The sequence below is a fragment of the Idiotropiscis lumnitzeri genome, chromosome 8, assembly GCF_059441095.1.
Source record: "Idiotropiscis lumnitzeri isolate Australia: NSW breed Sydney's pygmy pipehorse chromosome 8, RoL_Ilum_1.0, whole genome shotgun sequence".
Classification (NCBI taxonomy): domain Eukaryota; kingdom Metazoa; phylum Chordata; class Actinopteri; order Syngnathiformes; family Syngnathidae; genus Idiotropiscis; species Idiotropiscis lumnitzeri.
Genome location: NC_142398.1, coordinates 8,798,710 through 8,816,738, shown reverse-complemented (window position 1 = coordinate 8,816,738; position 18,029 = coordinate 8,798,710). Strand labels below are relative to the sequence as shown.

The 18,029-nt window shown below is 40.2% G+C and overlaps 1 protein-coding gene across 1 annotated transcript in view; it reads right to left on the bottom strand.

Annotated features, from left to right (window-relative positions):
• The window catches only part of fam13a (family with sequence similarity 13 member A), a 48,156-nt gene that overhangs the window by 6,381 nt on the left and 23,746 nt on the right, over positions 1-18,029 (bottom strand). Inside the window, exons 11-20 of the mRNA XM_088302787.1 lie at positions 16,761-16,944; positions 15,598-15,665; positions 15,373-15,415; positions 8,724-8,844; positions 2,958-3,174; positions 2,631-2,772; positions 1,836-1,917; positions 1,556-1,761; positions 1,397-1,480; positions 531-626 (exon numbers count right to left, since the gene is read on the bottom strand). Coding sequence (XP_088158913.1) covers positions 531-626; positions 1,397-1,480; positions 1,556-1,761; positions 1,836-1,917; positions 2,631-2,772; positions 2,958-3,174; positions 8,724-8,844; positions 15,373-15,415; positions 15,598-15,665; positions 16,761-16,944 — 1,243 coding nt within the window. The remainder of the gene's footprint in view (positions 1-530; positions 627-1,396; positions 1,481-1,555; positions 1,762-1,835; positions 1,918-2,630; positions 2,773-2,957; positions 3,175-8,723; positions 8,845-15,372; positions 15,416-15,597; positions 15,666-16,760; positions 16,945-18,029) is intronic.

Below are 18,029 nucleotides of genomic sequence, written 5' to 3'. Positions count from 1 at the left end.
CTTTACAGCCATTTTTCTTCGAAACATTTCTCACAACTGCCCACAAGCGCCACACTCCAGCAGTGTTGGTTTGCAAGGCCCAGTGGTAACTTGAACACGATGTTTTGTTCTGAGACGTGCTAAAGAAGCACAGTTAATATGGCCTAATATTTGCAAAGTATGCAAATTATTTTTGAAGTAAATCAAACTGAGTTGAGTTAGTATATTTAACTGAGTTAAAACATTTTGGATTAATCACCTGAGTTAACGCTTTAATTTGGATAGCCCTAATATAAATAAAAAAAAAAGAAAAAAAAAAAAAAATATATATATATATATATATAAATAATTTAAAAAAAATAAAAATTATTCACTGCCTGCCGTACACGTGTGGCCACAGCTGACACTAAAGCCAACAACATGAGCTGGGATTAAGCGTCTGCAGACGTTTGATCAATGTGCGCTCGACATGAGTGTGGCCGGAGGGCAGTTTTAAAAAAACTAAAAGAAAAATAAATTAAAAAGGCTGGAATTATATCGGAGTGACTTACAATGACTGGGATGGTGGAGGCTCTGCACAGGATCTGCTTGACCAGCCGGTACCTGTCGTACAGCGGCTTCATGATCTCCCGCTCACTCTTGGTTACCTGAGGAGAGGAGATGAAAACAGGGATGATGCGATCATGGTGTGGTGCTGTTTTGGTTTAACAACAGAGTGCGAATGGAATCAGTGGGAATCTCTTAACAATAGCGTCAGTGAACTGAGATGATCACCGTGACTGCTTGAGTCATTGTTCACACTCCACTTGCAATCTGGGTCACAGGGGAAGTGTAAACAAGATTATTCTCAGTGTATGGACCCAAGGGACAGCAAGGAGATCAGGTAAAGAAACCCCATTTATTTAGTTTATTTTATTTAAACAGTAGAGTAGGAACCCTAAATATATTTCTACAGCATCGTAGCTGCTTGTTGGTTTAACAAAGATAGACCTAAAATAAAATGTAAAAATGTACAGTGGAAACGGGCTAAAATTTCATCCAAGAGAAAAGTATATATATATATATTTTTTTTTAAATATTCTTTATCCTGTAAAATAAATTACTAATATCACAGTAATTTAGATAGGATGCAACATGAGCAGGGATGCACCAGATTAATGGCAGTTCTATTCATTTCAATGTGATATTAAACCCTTATCTCAAGGCACCATGGTTGTTACAGTTAAGGAAACAGTGTATTGGGGAAAAAAATAAACTCTAAATAAAATAAAATGAGACATTTAATAAATAAATAAAAACTAATGAACATGGTTCAAATCTAACTGAACTTAAAAAAACACCTATAATGAAGAATTGAAAACTATTCTGACCCTGCAAGGGTTTTCACAGACTCGTGACATCCAGAGTGTTGACTTACAGGTCGTCCATGTATGCTCTCGTAGTAGAGAAGAGCTTTTTGCAGAGCTAATTTCTCAGCTCCTATCTGCTCTCTGGTCATATCCTATCAGAATTGAACACACAGTGAGTCAAATGTCCGACTATCATAGTTATTATAGTTCTACAAGAGTGGCACTACCTTGATGTCTTCAGGCCGCTCGACCTCCTGGCGTTTCTCCTGCAACTTCTTGAGGATACCGTCGAGCGTGCTCTCTACGGGGGGCTTGGGCACCTTGTCCAGCATAGATTTCTTCTCCAGCTGCGAACCGAAGCTCTTGGGCAACGTGTTGCTGCGTTGCCGCGTCAACGGTGGCAGGTCCTCCTCTGATTTCATCAGCTTTTGCTCTGGGGGAACAAGGACAGATGATGTTCTTGTTTCTCCTTCATCCAGCACTTGTGGGCTGGTTCTTGGAGGTTACCTTTGAGTTCTTTGCGCAACCTGGCCAGTTCGTTCACCCATCGCAGCACCTCTGGGTTTCCAGCTTTGTCGCTGTGGGAAGGCTGGAAAAAGGAAAAACAGCAAATGGTAGACAGTTTAAAACCTCTTGTGAGTCAGCATCCAGGCAGGAATCTTTGAATTGTTCATTTTGGAAGGGGTCAGAATAAAATTATTAAAAAGAGGGATGCAACAACCCATACTAAATGATGAACAATTAACATATACATTGCTGGCGTCAGGCACAAACCTCAGATCAGTAAAATTATCACTTTTCTGGAGACTTATAAAAAATTGTTTGCTCAAACCTTAACCGTGTACCATCAAAAAGACATTTTCAACAATTCATATTGGTCAATTATTTGAAAAACGTGTGGACTGACTAAGATTTGTGAAGGGATTCATTTACCAAATTGTCAAATGTGAAAGTATTTTTAGCTAAATGAATAAAATATTTTTTGGAATTGTCTCTGCGTTTCAGATTTTAAAAAAAATAAATAAAAAGAACAATCATCATCATCAGCAAAATTACACCCAACAAAAAGCATGAGCTACATCTCACAAATGTTTTTTTTCTTTTTTACACAAATGAATAAAAAGGAATAAATCTTGACCTATTTTGTTACGTGTTTGCACTTTAGATCAAAATATAAAAAACCGTCATAGCCTATGTGTGGATAAGTATGTGATTTTCAATTTGCCCAACAGCCAGCACAATCCTTGACAGAAACATTAATTGCTCCAGCACTTTAGTCCATACGGTGTTGTGTTCACTTACCCGGTATTTCCGCTCATCTTCAAATCTCTCCTCGAACCTGTGGATCTTTTTCTTTAGAACGTGGATCCTCTTGGTTAGCTGGGCGGTGGTCAGCTCCTCCTTGTCGTCGTCGCAGGAGCCCAAAGACGAGCTCCTCCTGCGACTACACACATGAGTAATAATAATGAATACACTGTTATTACACTGCAAAAACTAAAATCTAACAAAAGGTTCAAGTCATCAAATCAAGGCCAAATATGGTTGTTCTTTGTCTGACACAACATTTCATATTACCAGTCATATTTTGGGGGGTAGCTAATGTCCTATCGCTGGAACAATGGTGTTTACCTAACGAAGGAGTGGGCGTTAGGCGGCGACGGCGGCACTTCCGTGTCGTCCAGATACTGCTGGCACTGGCCGTAGCCGTAGAAACGGGGGGACGGCATGGGGTCACTGCCTTCCTCCAGCAGCTGGCGGATGAGCCGGCCGCCGGCGTGCGCCGACAGACGGGCCTCCTCGCGGTCCGCGTTCTCCCGCTGTAGCGCAGAGTAAGCCGGCACAGGTTCTGTTTGACACAATGAACATACGTGTTAAAAATGGATAGATGGCATATTAATCTTCTCAAACACTTAAATCACCTAATATGAAAACTAAGAAAAATTTATTCATTTATTCATATTCTAGATTGAATTATCACCTTTGATAATATTCCAGTGTCTTTTCGGATGAGTGTTGCACCTCTACGTTACTAAACATGGTTTCCAACAAAGACAAAATGGACTTGATGACCTAATATTCAACGGCTATTCAATTTTGGGGACACACTTAAGTTACCAAGGATGCTCCCCCCCCCAAAAAAAAAGTGAAATGACTGGTAACTGAAAACAATACATAATGGAAATGCTGCGGAGGATGCGGCACCACTAACAAGTGGAACTGCTAGCTATTGTCAATGTTTATGCTTATATATTGTCTGAGGTACATTTTGAACAGAAACTTGTGCATAACTTCAGCATGTTAGCTTCTAAAAGACGCATATTTGGACGAATGGTGACAATTTTGCCCAGTTGGAGGATGGTCAAGAGACAAAAAGTAAAGCCCCTGTGCTTGTTTTTCCTCGCTGCTTGTGTTCAAAGACAAAAGAGGACAGAGTGTTACCATAGCTGCGTGCTAAATCTTCAGATGCTGGCAAAGTCACCGGACAGCAGCACAACCACCCCCCGCCGATTTGGGCGTCCAGCTTCCACTGGGACTTTCTGTCTCTCTATTCTCTGTTTATCCACTCGTCTCCACCCGGGCCGTAATTATGTCTACTGACAATCCTCGCTCTATTAATAATGCTTGGCGCTTTCTCTGTGGGATAATGTCAGGGCGCCACCCCCGCTGAGAGGTACACTTTGTTCTTTAGTACCTCAACCCATATGGCGGGACATTAAATATGTGTACATGTGCACTGGAGAGAGTGCGGCAGCTTGTCAGAGAGGACACTGCTACACTAGATCTGCAGCCCCCCCCCCCCACACACACACACACGAGAACCAGCAACAGATGATGTGGTATTTATACACTCGTGCCTTTTGCAGCATGTACTGTACTGTGTGTACAGTACACAGACATACATATATTTGAAAATGCTGCAAGCTCTTGGGGGGCCTCAACATGGCTAAAATTCATCATCCAGTGTGAATATCCAGACAAAAAGATATGCAGTGTAGGGATAGAAATATGACTACCCCAAAACTCTCTTTGGTGGGACATCTAGAGAGCTAAGAACAGCCGGAGCACCAATTCAAGATTCAAAAGTGGGCAAAAGGGCCATGCAGGCTGAGTGTGGCCTCCGTGGAAGAAGAAAAAAAGAAAAAAAACAAGCCAAGCATCAGTAAAATCATCAAAGATGTCAGTCCACAGCAGGAAAAACACAAATGACCTAAAAGTGCAGCTGCATATTTTCCTTAGCCGTGGTGAGTTTGCTTCAATTCACCCCAGGGAAGGAGAGGCTTGAATCTTCCTGCAGGCTCTATGTACGTGCCCTTCATCACGCAGCAGAAAAGCTGTCGTGTCTAAATGTCCTTGTTAGAATCCTTTTAAATCAATGGTGTCCAGATGAAGTGCACTAATGAAACACAAAACATGCCAGCTTGCCATTTAGCTAAAGGTTGACAAAATGTTCCAGAAAACTCAAGCGTGTTGCCATGCACACCAAAAAGGTCATTGGGATGACTTCTGCTGCAGACAGGTTTGGATGTATTCGCACAAACCAGCATATATACACTGAACTGTAGTGTATGTAGAGAAAAATAGTCGCTGGACAACAACAAGCATGTTATCATCAAACACAATAAAACATTTTAAAAAAAAATATAAAATGAAAAAATTTATATAAATTAAATGGTGACCCCCCCAATCTACCCACGTCTCAAAAAAAGTCCAAAAGACAACACATGGGGACAATTTATTTTGACAAATCTAAAATAAAAATAAATAGATTAAAAATAAATAAATAAATAAAATGATATATTTTTTTTTATGTTTGCCTAAAGTTCTCAGCATTGCCATTTCTGCACTACTAACAAGCAGCCTTAGCAAGGTGTTTTTATTTTGTAATTAATGCTTCTGGACATAATATTACATGTTTTTTAATGCTCTTTAAAGTCTTACTTTTAACAAAATCCAGTTAATAACTTTTAATGCTTTTTAATGAACCGGGGAAAACCTGTATATGAAAAAAGTTAGACCACCAGCTTGCAAAAAAATTGTAAGAAAAAAAGAAATAAAAAAAAAAGACCTCATTGGAGAGCTTTTCGGATGAGATGGAAACTCGTATGGAAATGGGAGCTGCATTTAAAGCACGATATGAGCAATCCTATTTAAAATACACATCTATCTTAATGAGATTCTCACGCAACAAATTTGAACCACGAACTCTTCAGTCATTGGACGCCCCACTTCACCAACTGAGGCACAGCGGCAGAAAAACTGCCCCCCCACCACCCCAAAAAAAAAACGCACTCATCAACTTGCTTCATTTCTAAAATCGTAGCCATATTTAGCAACACAGATATTTTGAGGGTTACTCGGATGGAACGTGACAAACACAGGAGACTAGTACCTTCCCGTTGGCGCATCTGCAACCACGAGAGGCTTGGCACGGCAAATGTCTGCTGGCAGACCTACAACAATGCAGCACAGGCAACTGTCGGCTCGCAATGACGGACGCTGCTGGCAAAAAAAAGGTGTCTCCCGCCGCCACGCCATTTATTTATACAATATATTTCCAGCATGCGTAAGGCCCGCAATGCTACAATCGCAGCACTGCTGCGTCAGCACAAATAAACTCACCAGACAACGCGGGACATTCTTTGGTCTTGATGTTGCTGCAACAACATTTCACATCAAGGTGACAATTAGCTGTCGACCAATCAACAAACAGCATTGCATTGAGCGCCACCCTTTTGGTAACGAACCACTTAACCTTATAGGGTACCAAAAACTCATCCATAATTCTTTTTGGAGGAGAAAAGGGAAAAATAAATAAATGAATAAATAAAGAAATAGGACATAGTGGCTGGACGTAAACAAGGAGTTACAGTCAACAATGTGAATTGTCTTTAGCTCAGCATTGCAAAGTCACATGAAAAGACATAAAAGTCGATGAGTCGGCTGATTAAGACAATTGTGGAATTTTCTTGCATCAATGTTTGTACTGACAAGTTTGAGTCATCAGCGTTGACTGCAAAAAGGTTGAGTTGCCAAAACAGCAAAATTGCATAGTAATATTGTGTGTAGTGTTGGAAAAGGGACTGAGTGTTCTTTTAATTATTAAAAAAAACAAACAAAGGAAAAGACCATTTGGTTTTCATTTAGTTTTTCAGACTTTGCAAAATATACAAATAATGATTCTGGCATACCATTTTTCATTGGATTATTTTAGATTTATGATGTAGAAGTTCCTCATATACATAGAAGGGACCTGCTCTGCCGAAGTCGTCTTCATGCAGCGCCTTTTCTGATTTCCTTATATTTCAGCACTTCATTGAACTACTTGTTGGCCTGTTTGCTATTTCTGTTCTTTCTTTTCTGTTCCCAATTCCCCGAATTAGGTGATGGCGATTCACTTGGAAGTGGCTGTACTGAATTTACACCAACTGACCGGTACAAGATCGAAGGCTCATCTTCGGATATGCTGCCATGGATATTACGGCCCTGGATGAGGACCCACTCCACTGAAGTCATCTTCCTGCAGCACTTCATTCAATTGACTCTTATATTATCTCATCTATTATTGCATAGCATCATTGTATGTGCCAAATGTTGCCCAGTTGGCATCCATTGCAGCCTGGTCATCCTGGAAGGGGGATTCCCCCATCTGTGGTCCCTTCTCAAGGTTTCTCACTTTTCCCCTAATGAGGTTTTGTGAGTTTTTCCTTGCCCTCCTGGGGGTTAAGATCGGGGATGTCGATTGTGGCTATGTAAAGCCCTTTGAGACTGTCTGTGATTAAGGGCTATACAAATAAAATTGACTTGACTTGACTTGACTTGACATACTAACTACTATAAATTATGAGTTTGACTACTGCGTTACAGAAAATATTAACTAGCTACGTTACGAGGTTTACGAAGTAATTACTATGGAATTGACTGAGTTATAGAGTACAACAGAAATATTCCTAAAAAAGACATACCTAAAACTTCAAGAGCATACAAGGGAACTATGAAACTTGAAAATCCATCTAAAATGCCCAAAAATTCCAAATGTAGAATTCTGAGGTCTACAAGTGGCCCGCGGACCACACTTTGAGGAACACAACTCAAATGGATCAACTCACGCCATCCTCCGGCAACGTATGTTCAGTAATTACATTAGACACACAAAGTCAAAACTGGAAGTGATCAACAACTTCCACTGTTGCACTAGCAGGGGTAGGTAACCAACTTATGACCCGCATTTCTAAAACTAGAACAGTCATGAAAGCCAGAAGAGAAGCAGTTGAAAGTAAACTGAAATGCTGTTGAATTAAGCAAATTGGTGAAATGTACAATGTGAGACTTTGGAATTGTTTGAAATTGCCAACAAAAGTGGACTTAAATATGTACACTTAAAAATGTTGCAATTTCATTACAAAAAATTGTGAATTTTAGAAGTGTGATAAATAGGTCACATCATGTCGGCCTAGAAATGTGGAAAGAGGCGGTTAAATTAGTAAAAACACCGCTCCATTTGGGAATGTTAAAAACTGGGAATAGAAATGGTCCCCAAGATGTCCAAGATTGATCTGGATATTTTCAATTAAGTTGAATAAGCGGTGAAATTATGAAAAAAAATGTTCAATTTGGACAATGTCCGCAATAGTTTTTATGGAATTTTATGGAAACTGTGGAATTGTAGGCAAAGCAGGACGGTGTGAATGTGGAAAAGAGTTCCTGAGATGACCTGTATAAGATGAATAATTTCTAATTGGAATGCTGTGAATCAATAGATAGAGTATATATTATAGAATATATAATAATAATAACAGAAAATAAGCTTCGGCATTCACATCAAGCATTTGTTGCTCACAGACACCATCGTGCAATAGTGCACGTCCTCTCTCAGCTGACCACTAGAGAGCCCCCCTACACAGCCTCCTGCTAATTGCCCCAGCACCCACGCACCACGCGCATGCACACTCACGCATGCACACACGCGCGCCCCTCCCCAGTGTTGCTACTTAATTCACGTTGACAGTTTTGCCAAACATATGGATCGTCTGCAAAGGAGGGATTTTAAACACGTGGCGTCATAAACCTGTTGCTCGTTATTCCAAGACACAAACAAGCAACAGCAACCTGCAAATCACAACGAGTGCAACATCCGGGGGTGTTCTAAATTAATAGGGGAATTAAAAAAAAACAAAAAAAAAACAATACTAGCGCTCGCTTCCAGTAAACATGCTGGTCATGTGACTTGGACAAAACGCAAAACGAGAGCACAACGTGCAGGAGCGATATGTAAACAAACAGCAAAATTATGCTGCATGACTGCACGTGCTTCTGAAGATAAGTGCCATTTAAATCCTGCATTATTATTTTTTTTTTGCGTGTGGCGTGGAACGCTAACAGAGCGTCATTCCTCACCTCCCCAGTTGTTGTCCAGGCGAGGCACGTCATCGCAGCTCGCCTTGTCCCGATCCGGGTTGTACACTTCACCGCCGCCGCAAGCCACGACGGGCGACTCCTGGATCTTCATCCTGAGCGTCTGCACAACCATTAGAGAAGGACGAAGAGACTTAGGCGCTCGGTTGAGCTTTGATTCCAAGTGTACGCACACTCGGTGTCTTAAAAGCTTGCAGCGGAAGGGGGGGTCGGAGTGGGGAGGGCTGGTTTTCGGCGATCCGGCTCGCCATTGGCCGCCAGGGGGCCAGCCAAAACATACGCCCATCTGCTCGTGGCTTGGGTGGGAGAGAGTGGGCGTGTTCTTCCACACCCAGGACTTGTTTGTCTCGCAACGGCAGCAGGAGGGGAGGAGGGGTGCGCGAGAAAAGAAGGGGAAGAAAAAAAAAAAAGGAGACAGCTTGTGAGCCAGCACACGTAGGCTGACGGGCTGTTTTTTTTCTAGACAAACATTCATCTCAGATAAGAAGCATTTACACTAAAGGTCCTCCATCTTACCTCCCACGTCTGGATAAAAGACATAAATACCACTCAAAAATGTATTGGAACAGTGCGGCTCATTCCTTTGTTATATTCCAAATATGCCACAAGTGAGATGACAGAACATCAGTCAGAGCCAGTGCACAAACTTGAGCCAAAACCAGAACAAATATTTGGGATAGCCTGAAGAAAAAAATAACATCTTAGTCACATCATAGTGGAACACGTAGACCAGGAAAATCAACAGCCGTTGGGGACAGCGACATTTGAAAAATTGCATGTAAAGATGCATCTCATTAAGCAGAGAAGACTTGCAAAGGTAGCAAATTTTGGATTTGTCAACTTGAATCCTTTCTAAAACCAGGGTGTAGCCTCTGTCATGAGCAACATTTACTAATATTTGTTGAACAATTTCTGCGTGGTGAGATGTGTTATAACATTTGCTTGGATGAGTTTAAAAACAGCGGTCTCCAACACTTTTACTTTTGTTACAAACAGCACGCTCACTCTCTTAGAGTGCATGAACACACAATTTTGGGGGGATTCTTCAGAAGAGATCACAATCTTGGAAGATCATGTGCAACACACCCTACCAACAGCGGGCACAGTCTGTTATAGTGAACACACAATTTAGCACTCGCCATTTGGAATCTCAGTCAATGAATCAATATGAGGAAGATATGCCTGTGATTACTCTCATTCATCTTGGACTGGACTGCTCTGGTTGTTTTCAAAGATATTTCGCTTTTCATCTGAGCTCCTGTCTGGTATATGCGCATGAACTAACCTTCCATTTTGCAGCAAGATCAAGTCCCAAAACAACACAAAGAGTTGTTCATCCATCAGTGGAACGCTTCAGACTGGCCAGAGTTAAACCCTGTAGAGTATGATTTTCACTTGCTCAATGAGACTAAAAGAAAACTTGGAAAGCATCACAAGAGTTCAAAAGATTGCTGACGACATCAACAATAAAGGTTGGCCTTGCTGTTCCAATACTTTTGGAGGGGAATGTAACTGGGAAAGCAACGCATGCTCCGAGCTGGACGTGCATTTAGAGCGCGCCCACTTTACACTAAACTGATAGTGTCCCATTTCCTCTGTCGCTGGGAGTGGGACTGGCTATTTTTAGGGAAAAACAAGATGAGGAGCTCTCCTAAATGTCACAGGCTACTTACTGGAAGGGTCGCACTTAGATCCCGTTACTGGTTGTCAAGCATTGGAACCTCACAACGTGCTGATCTGGGATGCTGATATGAATTTCCCACCATGGTAAAAAACGGACTGTACAGGCCACGTTTTCAGGCAGTGTTTCCTGACCCATTACAAGTCAAGGCTCAAATTTTACATTAAAAAAAAAAAAATAAGAGGTACAACTGCAATGAAGTCGAAGAGCAATACAATGCCCCATGCCACCAAAATCCTTTTTATGCAGTTTTATTCATAACAAATCTCAAAATGAGTCTGCCGTTACGTTAATTGTTAACTGTTAATTTTTAGCAGGATATTTCACAGAAACTGATGTAAAAAAAATAAAAATCATGATGAATGACAATATTGTTAATGTTTTCTTCTAATGACACGGATATTAAAGCACGATAATTCTAGTACATCCATTTTAAGAGAAATTAATTAAAATAAATTATTAACTATAAAAAAAAGACTACAAGCATCTCTTTCAGAATGTCCTCTTTCACCTGCGTGTGAAAGGTTCTTTGAAAAATGTATCTATATCTTTTTCAAGACAGTTTGTGCTGCCACTCAAAAGTCGATAGTATTTCTTCAAAACGCTACTTTCTCAACAGTGCTGACTGAATGCATTTCTTTTATTGTGAAGCGAGGGGTGTTATTATAATTGCCTGTCACGCCTAGTGTCCGTTTTCTTTATCAACCCATTATTCGATATAATATTTATCATGTTGACAGTTTGGTGGTTAAGAATTCGGCGTTGTTTAGACAGTTTTGAAAATCTGCAGTCAAGTAGTACTCCTGACTACAACTGTGTTTGGCGTTGCTTGGGAAAAAATGTGGACTTAAATGAGAAGTTTTAAAAAAAATCCATCTGCGTGACTTCTTTCTTTGGAAATATCGCATGTGGAGAGACCAACGGCTAATAACGCGAAGCAGCCAATACATGTACATATTTGTTTTAATGTCTTAAAATCAGGTGCGCTTTGTAGTACGGAAATTCTGATCAGTTTTTACAACTGTCGTTAGCAGTGCACTAATAATTTGGTAATTTTGGCTTTTTCATAATAGTTAGTTTTAATTAATTTTTTTTTTTTTTTACAAAATGCTTCCTCTGAGATTATTTTTCTTAGTTTTGGTTCATATATATATATATATATATATATATATATATATATATATATATATATATATATATATATAGTTTAAGACGCCAAGTGTAAAATAAACCACAATTCTCAAATGAGTAATTTTTGATTTTTACCGAAATAAAATCAGTTTAAAATGAACTCCGAAAGTTTGTATATTTTTTTAATTGACAAAGACGAAAAAACGAAGGGCATTTTCAACAGAATTATATTATTATATTCATTCACGGAAGATGTTGCTTGTTGGTTTTGTTTATTTTTAATTTCTGTTTTTAATTTTTTTGTGAATGAAAATATTTCTTCCAATTTCAATTTTAGTTATTTCAATCGGTTTTTGTGAACTATATAATCAGTTGATCAATTGTAGCCTACTTTACGTTGAACCAGCAAGCATTAGCATTAACCACACATTGGCCTGTCTCTTCCATTTTTCTGCACGTGACCCTCAGTGGAAAAAAAACTTTTGGACATTCCCACTTTACACACAGGTGCCTTCCAGCCTCTCTGACATCTCTGACACTACCCCAGTAATACATGGTTGACTTTGCGCACCCCACATTCCATGTCCGTTTACACAGAAGAATGACAGGAAAAAGTTGGCAAAACACCATCTTCGACAAGAGTGTAAAAGAGGCACGTGTGTAGCACTGGCCGGCTTACCCTGCTGTTGTACCAGCTGGGCTTCTCCCAATGACGTAATGGTGCTTTAGGGGCAAGTTTGTGTGTGTGTGTGTGTGTGGCTACAACATCTGCGCTCACGTTAATCCCATCTGATACTCCTCAGAGAATCTCGCATTTTGCACCTCACTGTAATCCCATAATGATTATTCCACAAAGTCAATCATGTTCATCTGATGAACTGTCTTTAATAGAAAGCAACGAGAGAATCTTTCAGCCGTGAGGAAGGAGCAAACTGCTGTTTCATATTGATGTTTGTCAATCAGCTTTTTACGTAACACTGACTCCAAGCACCAAGATGACGCTTTAAAGCCTCGCGGGTGCTGTGTAGGTTTTAATTGCACCCAATAAAGGGAGCGAGGCGCCGCTCGTTTCATTAGTAGGCGCTAACGAAATTGTTGCTTCGTGGAAATTATGTGTCGCACCCTAAAGCAAAGCCCGGTTTTGCAGCTCAAGTTAATTATGTTTGAACAATTAAACAGCAAATAATCACAGGTGTAGTTCAATAAATTGGAATATGGTCAAATAAAAAAGGGAAAGTCATATTTAATACATAGGATGCTCAATATTACAAAAGCTACAATAAACTAAGATTGTTGTACTCTTCTCCAGTCAGTGGTTATCAAAGGGTTGAATCAAATATGCCCTGAAAAAAGTTGAGAAATTGCCTTCTGAAAAGTTTTTTCTACTTCTTTTCAATTCTAAAAATCCTTCTAGTGGTTTCTTATGTAATATCCAAAATTGTTGCGATTGGGATCTTGGGGTGTTTTGTAATCATCAAAATTATAATAATTAAATTTAAAGGAAATAAATTTATCCATTATAATAAATGAGTTTGGAATCGAACTACTGAAATGAAGTATAACTTACTGTTTAGTTGTCTTTGGCATCCAATGTTTCAACCGGAATTTGGTTGGATACAAACATGAAACGAGAACAAAACAGCTTGCTTTTGTAAAACTGTTATTCTCTTTTTAAGAATTTGACTGAAACAGTAGTGGATTTTATCTCTTTGTGTTTTAGATCTTTAAATAAAATGAAAAATATGTACACACATTAAAAACATAACAAAAAGGGGGATTCTGGGAGGGATAAATTGCAGTTGTCCGACCTTTCATTTATGTCAATTTAAATAAACAATATAGCTTTTTTGTTATCAAAAAATCGTAGGCGATGCTAATGTAAAATTTTATAAAAAGTAGCATATAGATCTCAAACATACAGAAAATCATATGAATCTTATTTAAATAGGAAATTTCCAACGCCACTGTGACTGTATTGGTCTCAAAAATTGCGGCGGTACAAAGCTAACCTTCTAAAAGAATGAATGCTTCTCCACATCAGCGGGAAGCAGCATCTGTCTGCATTCAGTCAGATTTGGAAAAAAGGAAAAACATTGGAATTTGAAGACAACTGGAAAAAGACAAGATGGGGCAGCACTTGGAATCGGATAAGATGAGAGCTTTAAATTGCAACCAAACTAGCAAATGTTAAAATTCTACAAATGTCATCAATAAATTTAAATAATGATAAATGACGACAGTGGCTTCTAAATAAAATGATTACCAACAACTGTTGGCCTCTCCACAAATAGACAATGTTTATTGTAGTTTGTTGCTACATCATAGCTATCAGTTCCCTGTCAACGTTGACTTGAATGATGAACGAGCAGGTGCAAAGCATTGCGGGAGTGTGTCTTTGATGAGAAGGACCACTTAGCACTCGCAATTGTTGTCCGATTCAGTGTAGCACCGTAACAAAACACCGAACAGCTGCAGAGACTTGATAAGGTCGTCTGTTGGCCTGGTGCACCCCCCTATGCCCTATAACAATTATGTTGTCGCCCGTAATCTCCCGTAAACCTGCCGACAAAAACAACTTAGTTTGGCAGGGGGGGACTCCAACGCTGCACTGGTCTCATCGTTCACACGAAACATCCATGCTTTACGTTTTCTATCCCTGGCGTTGGGCTTTTCTAATATGCAGCGGGCCAATAAAAAATGTGCAGCAGGCCGGCATTACTGCTGTAAAGGAATGCCAAAAAGATCCATCCCTCCATTTTCTGTACAACCTGTCCTTGTGAGTGTTGTGGATGAGATGGAGCCAATCTCTTTCTAAAAGTAGCCCAATGTAAGCCCTTGTTCACAATGTCAAAGCTGGCAGTCGCCTGCTCTAATGAGTATTCCGCAATGCCGGGCTGGAGTGTGACATTTAACAACACTTTTCTCACCCTGTTGTGCTGAAAGCAAGTGTGTCGCATCCGACGGTGGGATTCAAACTTTTGGGGTACAGGAACCGCTTACAGGCGGGAAAAGGTGTACAAGAGCAACTAAGAGCGTAACGGACTTTGAAAAGCTGCGAACATGATGTCAAACGTGGCATTTTTCCGCCAATTTTTCTTTCAAATAGGATATCATGCGTTCATTTTAGGCGACTTGTGTGAGACCCAAAATTACTCTTTTTTTTTCTCAATTAATTTAATCGCTACCGTCGTGGGTTGGGGGAGATGCAGTTATTTAACCCAGCAATTTTCCATTTTCAGCGGTACTTTTAGTGACGGAACAAGAGGCATGAAACCACGTGTGTATCAGGGAATGCCGATATGTTGTGGCAATATCTCGCTTTGATGTGTTCATTTTACTGGATGTGTGTGTGGAAGAAGCTAAAAATACATTTACACTGCCTGTAAATACCAGCATATTTCCAAAACATCACCGGTGTGTAAGAGTATCACAATGCGGGAGAGGACTGTAAAGTCTGCACATGACACCTGTTTATCTCGCCATGCGTTGAAAGCATTTTTTTGCAATTTTTTGACAGGGTCTCTATGAGAAACAGTCCAGACAACGACAAGGAAATAGGGGACGACCCTGACACTGACGTCTCCTGCCTCAAGCTGGAGTTGACAAATGTCACATCATCGGTCTTGGCTCAATGGATAAAGGCCAGTTTTCATTCTATTATAGCTCTGATAATCATTTTACCAGATCTCTGTTTAAGAGTACACGCTGGGCTCCCGCACCTCAGCTTTCCGCTGACTGACATCATATCTTTTTTTTTTTAAATGAATTTTAATCGTAAGAGTGTGGCAGGAGGGGAAGAAAGCAATAGTGCGATCGTACCTGTGAGAGCGAAGGAAGGTCATCTTTTCTTGAAGCGTCATTCCTGGAAAATGTGACGGAAAAAAAAATTGTTTATGTCGGATTCTGTCCAGTGGCTCAGTGTACTGTATAAACATAACGGCGCTGAGATCTGCAGGTGGCAGCCACATGCTCGTCAACCCAAAACAAGCTTTTTACAGGATATTGTGATGACATCACATTTTAAAACCCAAAACAGGCACTCACCTTTTCTTATAAGGCTCCATGCGGCTGGGCCTGGTTCTCTCAAATGTTGCCGACATGCCAGCAGACTCCTTCGATGGGAAAACAAATTTCTCGTTACTTCATGTCATCACTGCCCATGTATACGCCATGTGAGCTTGATTGTTTGAATAAGAAATGCACGAATGGACACAAAAGTAATACATTTTTAAGGCACCACAATTCCACATAACTAACACACAAGATCTTGCATAATAATAAATGATCGTGTGGTATTTTGTATAAGCTGTCCAGAAATCATTGTCATGGAGTCAAGTCTCAGTGTACACAACATGAAGGAAAAAACATTCTTCCACACCTAGTTTTTTTTTTTTTTGCACTTACCATGGGGCAGGACCGAGGACGTTAATATGTATGTGACACTGTTAAAATGTAAAAGTCTTGGCTTTACTTATAAATAGGCAAACTTTTTTCCTGTTGAGAATGCGAAAAAAAAAAAAATCACACTTTCCTACCATTTTCAACCAACCTGGTACATTCAAAATAGTGGAGATCTCCACCAGATTTTTTTTTCATTTCTTCCCCGTCAGGTATGGTGGCATGTGCACTGCCAGCCGTCATGGCATGCCAAGCAGCAGACCGACCAGTGTTCACTAAATGGGATGTTCAACACTACGCTGGGCTAAATAAACCGTGTGAAAAACCCTTAGCATTATGTAGGCTGCCATTTTGAAGGCTTATGCTCTAGTGTGCCTCGGTGTGATTGTGAGCATTCAGTGTCTGGCCCAACAACAGCACGATAGACAATGGATGGATGGATATTCAGGACCTTCCCCACTGGAGTGAGTGAGATTGTTGAGGGTTAATTTGCCGGTGTGGTGCTTGCCGACATCGTGCCACATGCCTGAGGTGTCTATAAGACATGCCTGAAATACTCAACGACACTGCAGGCTATTCTGCTCGAAGGCCTCGCAAAGAATAACAAATACTTTAGGATTGGTTTCTATTTTCGAGCAAAAAGTGTTTTTCATGCCGATATTTAATTTAATTATGACTTTTTTACTGTGTTAGTATATGCTAGTCGGAAGGGAACTCCATCCTAAAACAAATGAGCAGGGAAAAGAATTCCCTATTTTTATTAGTTTGTGTAAAGGGAGTACAGTGACCAGTCCGTAAAGAAAACTCACTGTGTGGGCGTCCTGGTTGAGCTGCGCCAGCGTCGGGTTGTGTTTCCACTTCCTGGGTTTTGGTCCTCGCACCACTTGAGCGCTCTGCTCACCGTGTGAGTCAATATAAATGTCCTCCCTCAGACTTGGACCACAGCTGCTACCGCTTCCTAACGTTGGAATGTTCTCCTTGTTGGTGTCCGTTCTGTGAGGAGAATGAAAGAGATTTACTTAGCGTGCGCTGTGGTCTTGGTAAAAATCTCAACGCGGAGTTAAAGCACACCTTTTACAGCCTTTGTGTTGTTTCGCATTCTAGGCTAATTCTGTTTACCGTCCACATGCTGTATTGACATTGGGTGTAGTCATTGCTTGACTAATGCACTCGTCTACACCCGGTCAGCGATATCTCCACCTGGTGTCCATCAACAAGGACTTAGCATAAAACAGCGATGACTTCACTTGTTCAAATGGACACGATGAGACTGCACTGGAGTATGTACCATTGTTGAAGGGTTGATTTGACTGAGGGGTGCTTGTTGACATTGCATCACATGATCGGCATGCATGTGAGAGGTAGTTTGATGACATCTGGAATAGTCAAGACAGCGCATGCTATTGTGCTTCAGGGTTAGTTTGACAGGACTATCAAAAAACTAGTTTTGAGCACTTGCTGCGATGACATCACAAGTTCAATGTGCGCCTGGATAAGTAAAGGTATCCGGTTTTACGAGTCCAACCATCTGTACGAGATATAGACTGATGTTTTTTTTCAGTGTTGATACCAATCAAGGAGTCAAGGAAGCCAATAACAGAGATTTGCAGCCAATATCGATTAGCAGTAAAAGGGAAAATAGTGCCTTCAAAATTTTGAATAATAGAAACTTCAACACTTAAGTGTCGTTATACCCCTGGAAGATTTTTTGTTAAACAGCTTTTCCAATTTGCAAATTGTCAAAGGGGTTTTCTTTTTTCTTTTTACGAAAAAAGCCTTTGTTTTAAATTTCAAACGAAAACACCAGTGAGCTTCCGGGCTTAGCAGCATGTCTGAAATTGAAATGAATACTTCAACAATAAATAGCTCCCTAAGGCTTTCTAGAATAAATTAAAGTTCCAACATTTCAATATAACTGAAATGTTCGGCGTTCATTTTTCTTTGTGTTCCCAGTCCGAATTTTATATAAAAGGCAGATGCCGATTTGCTTCAAAATAACAAATGTCGGTGTTTAGCGGCAAATAATCAGTCTATCCCTTAATGATTCAGGTTGAGATTATTATATTCTAAGAAAACCA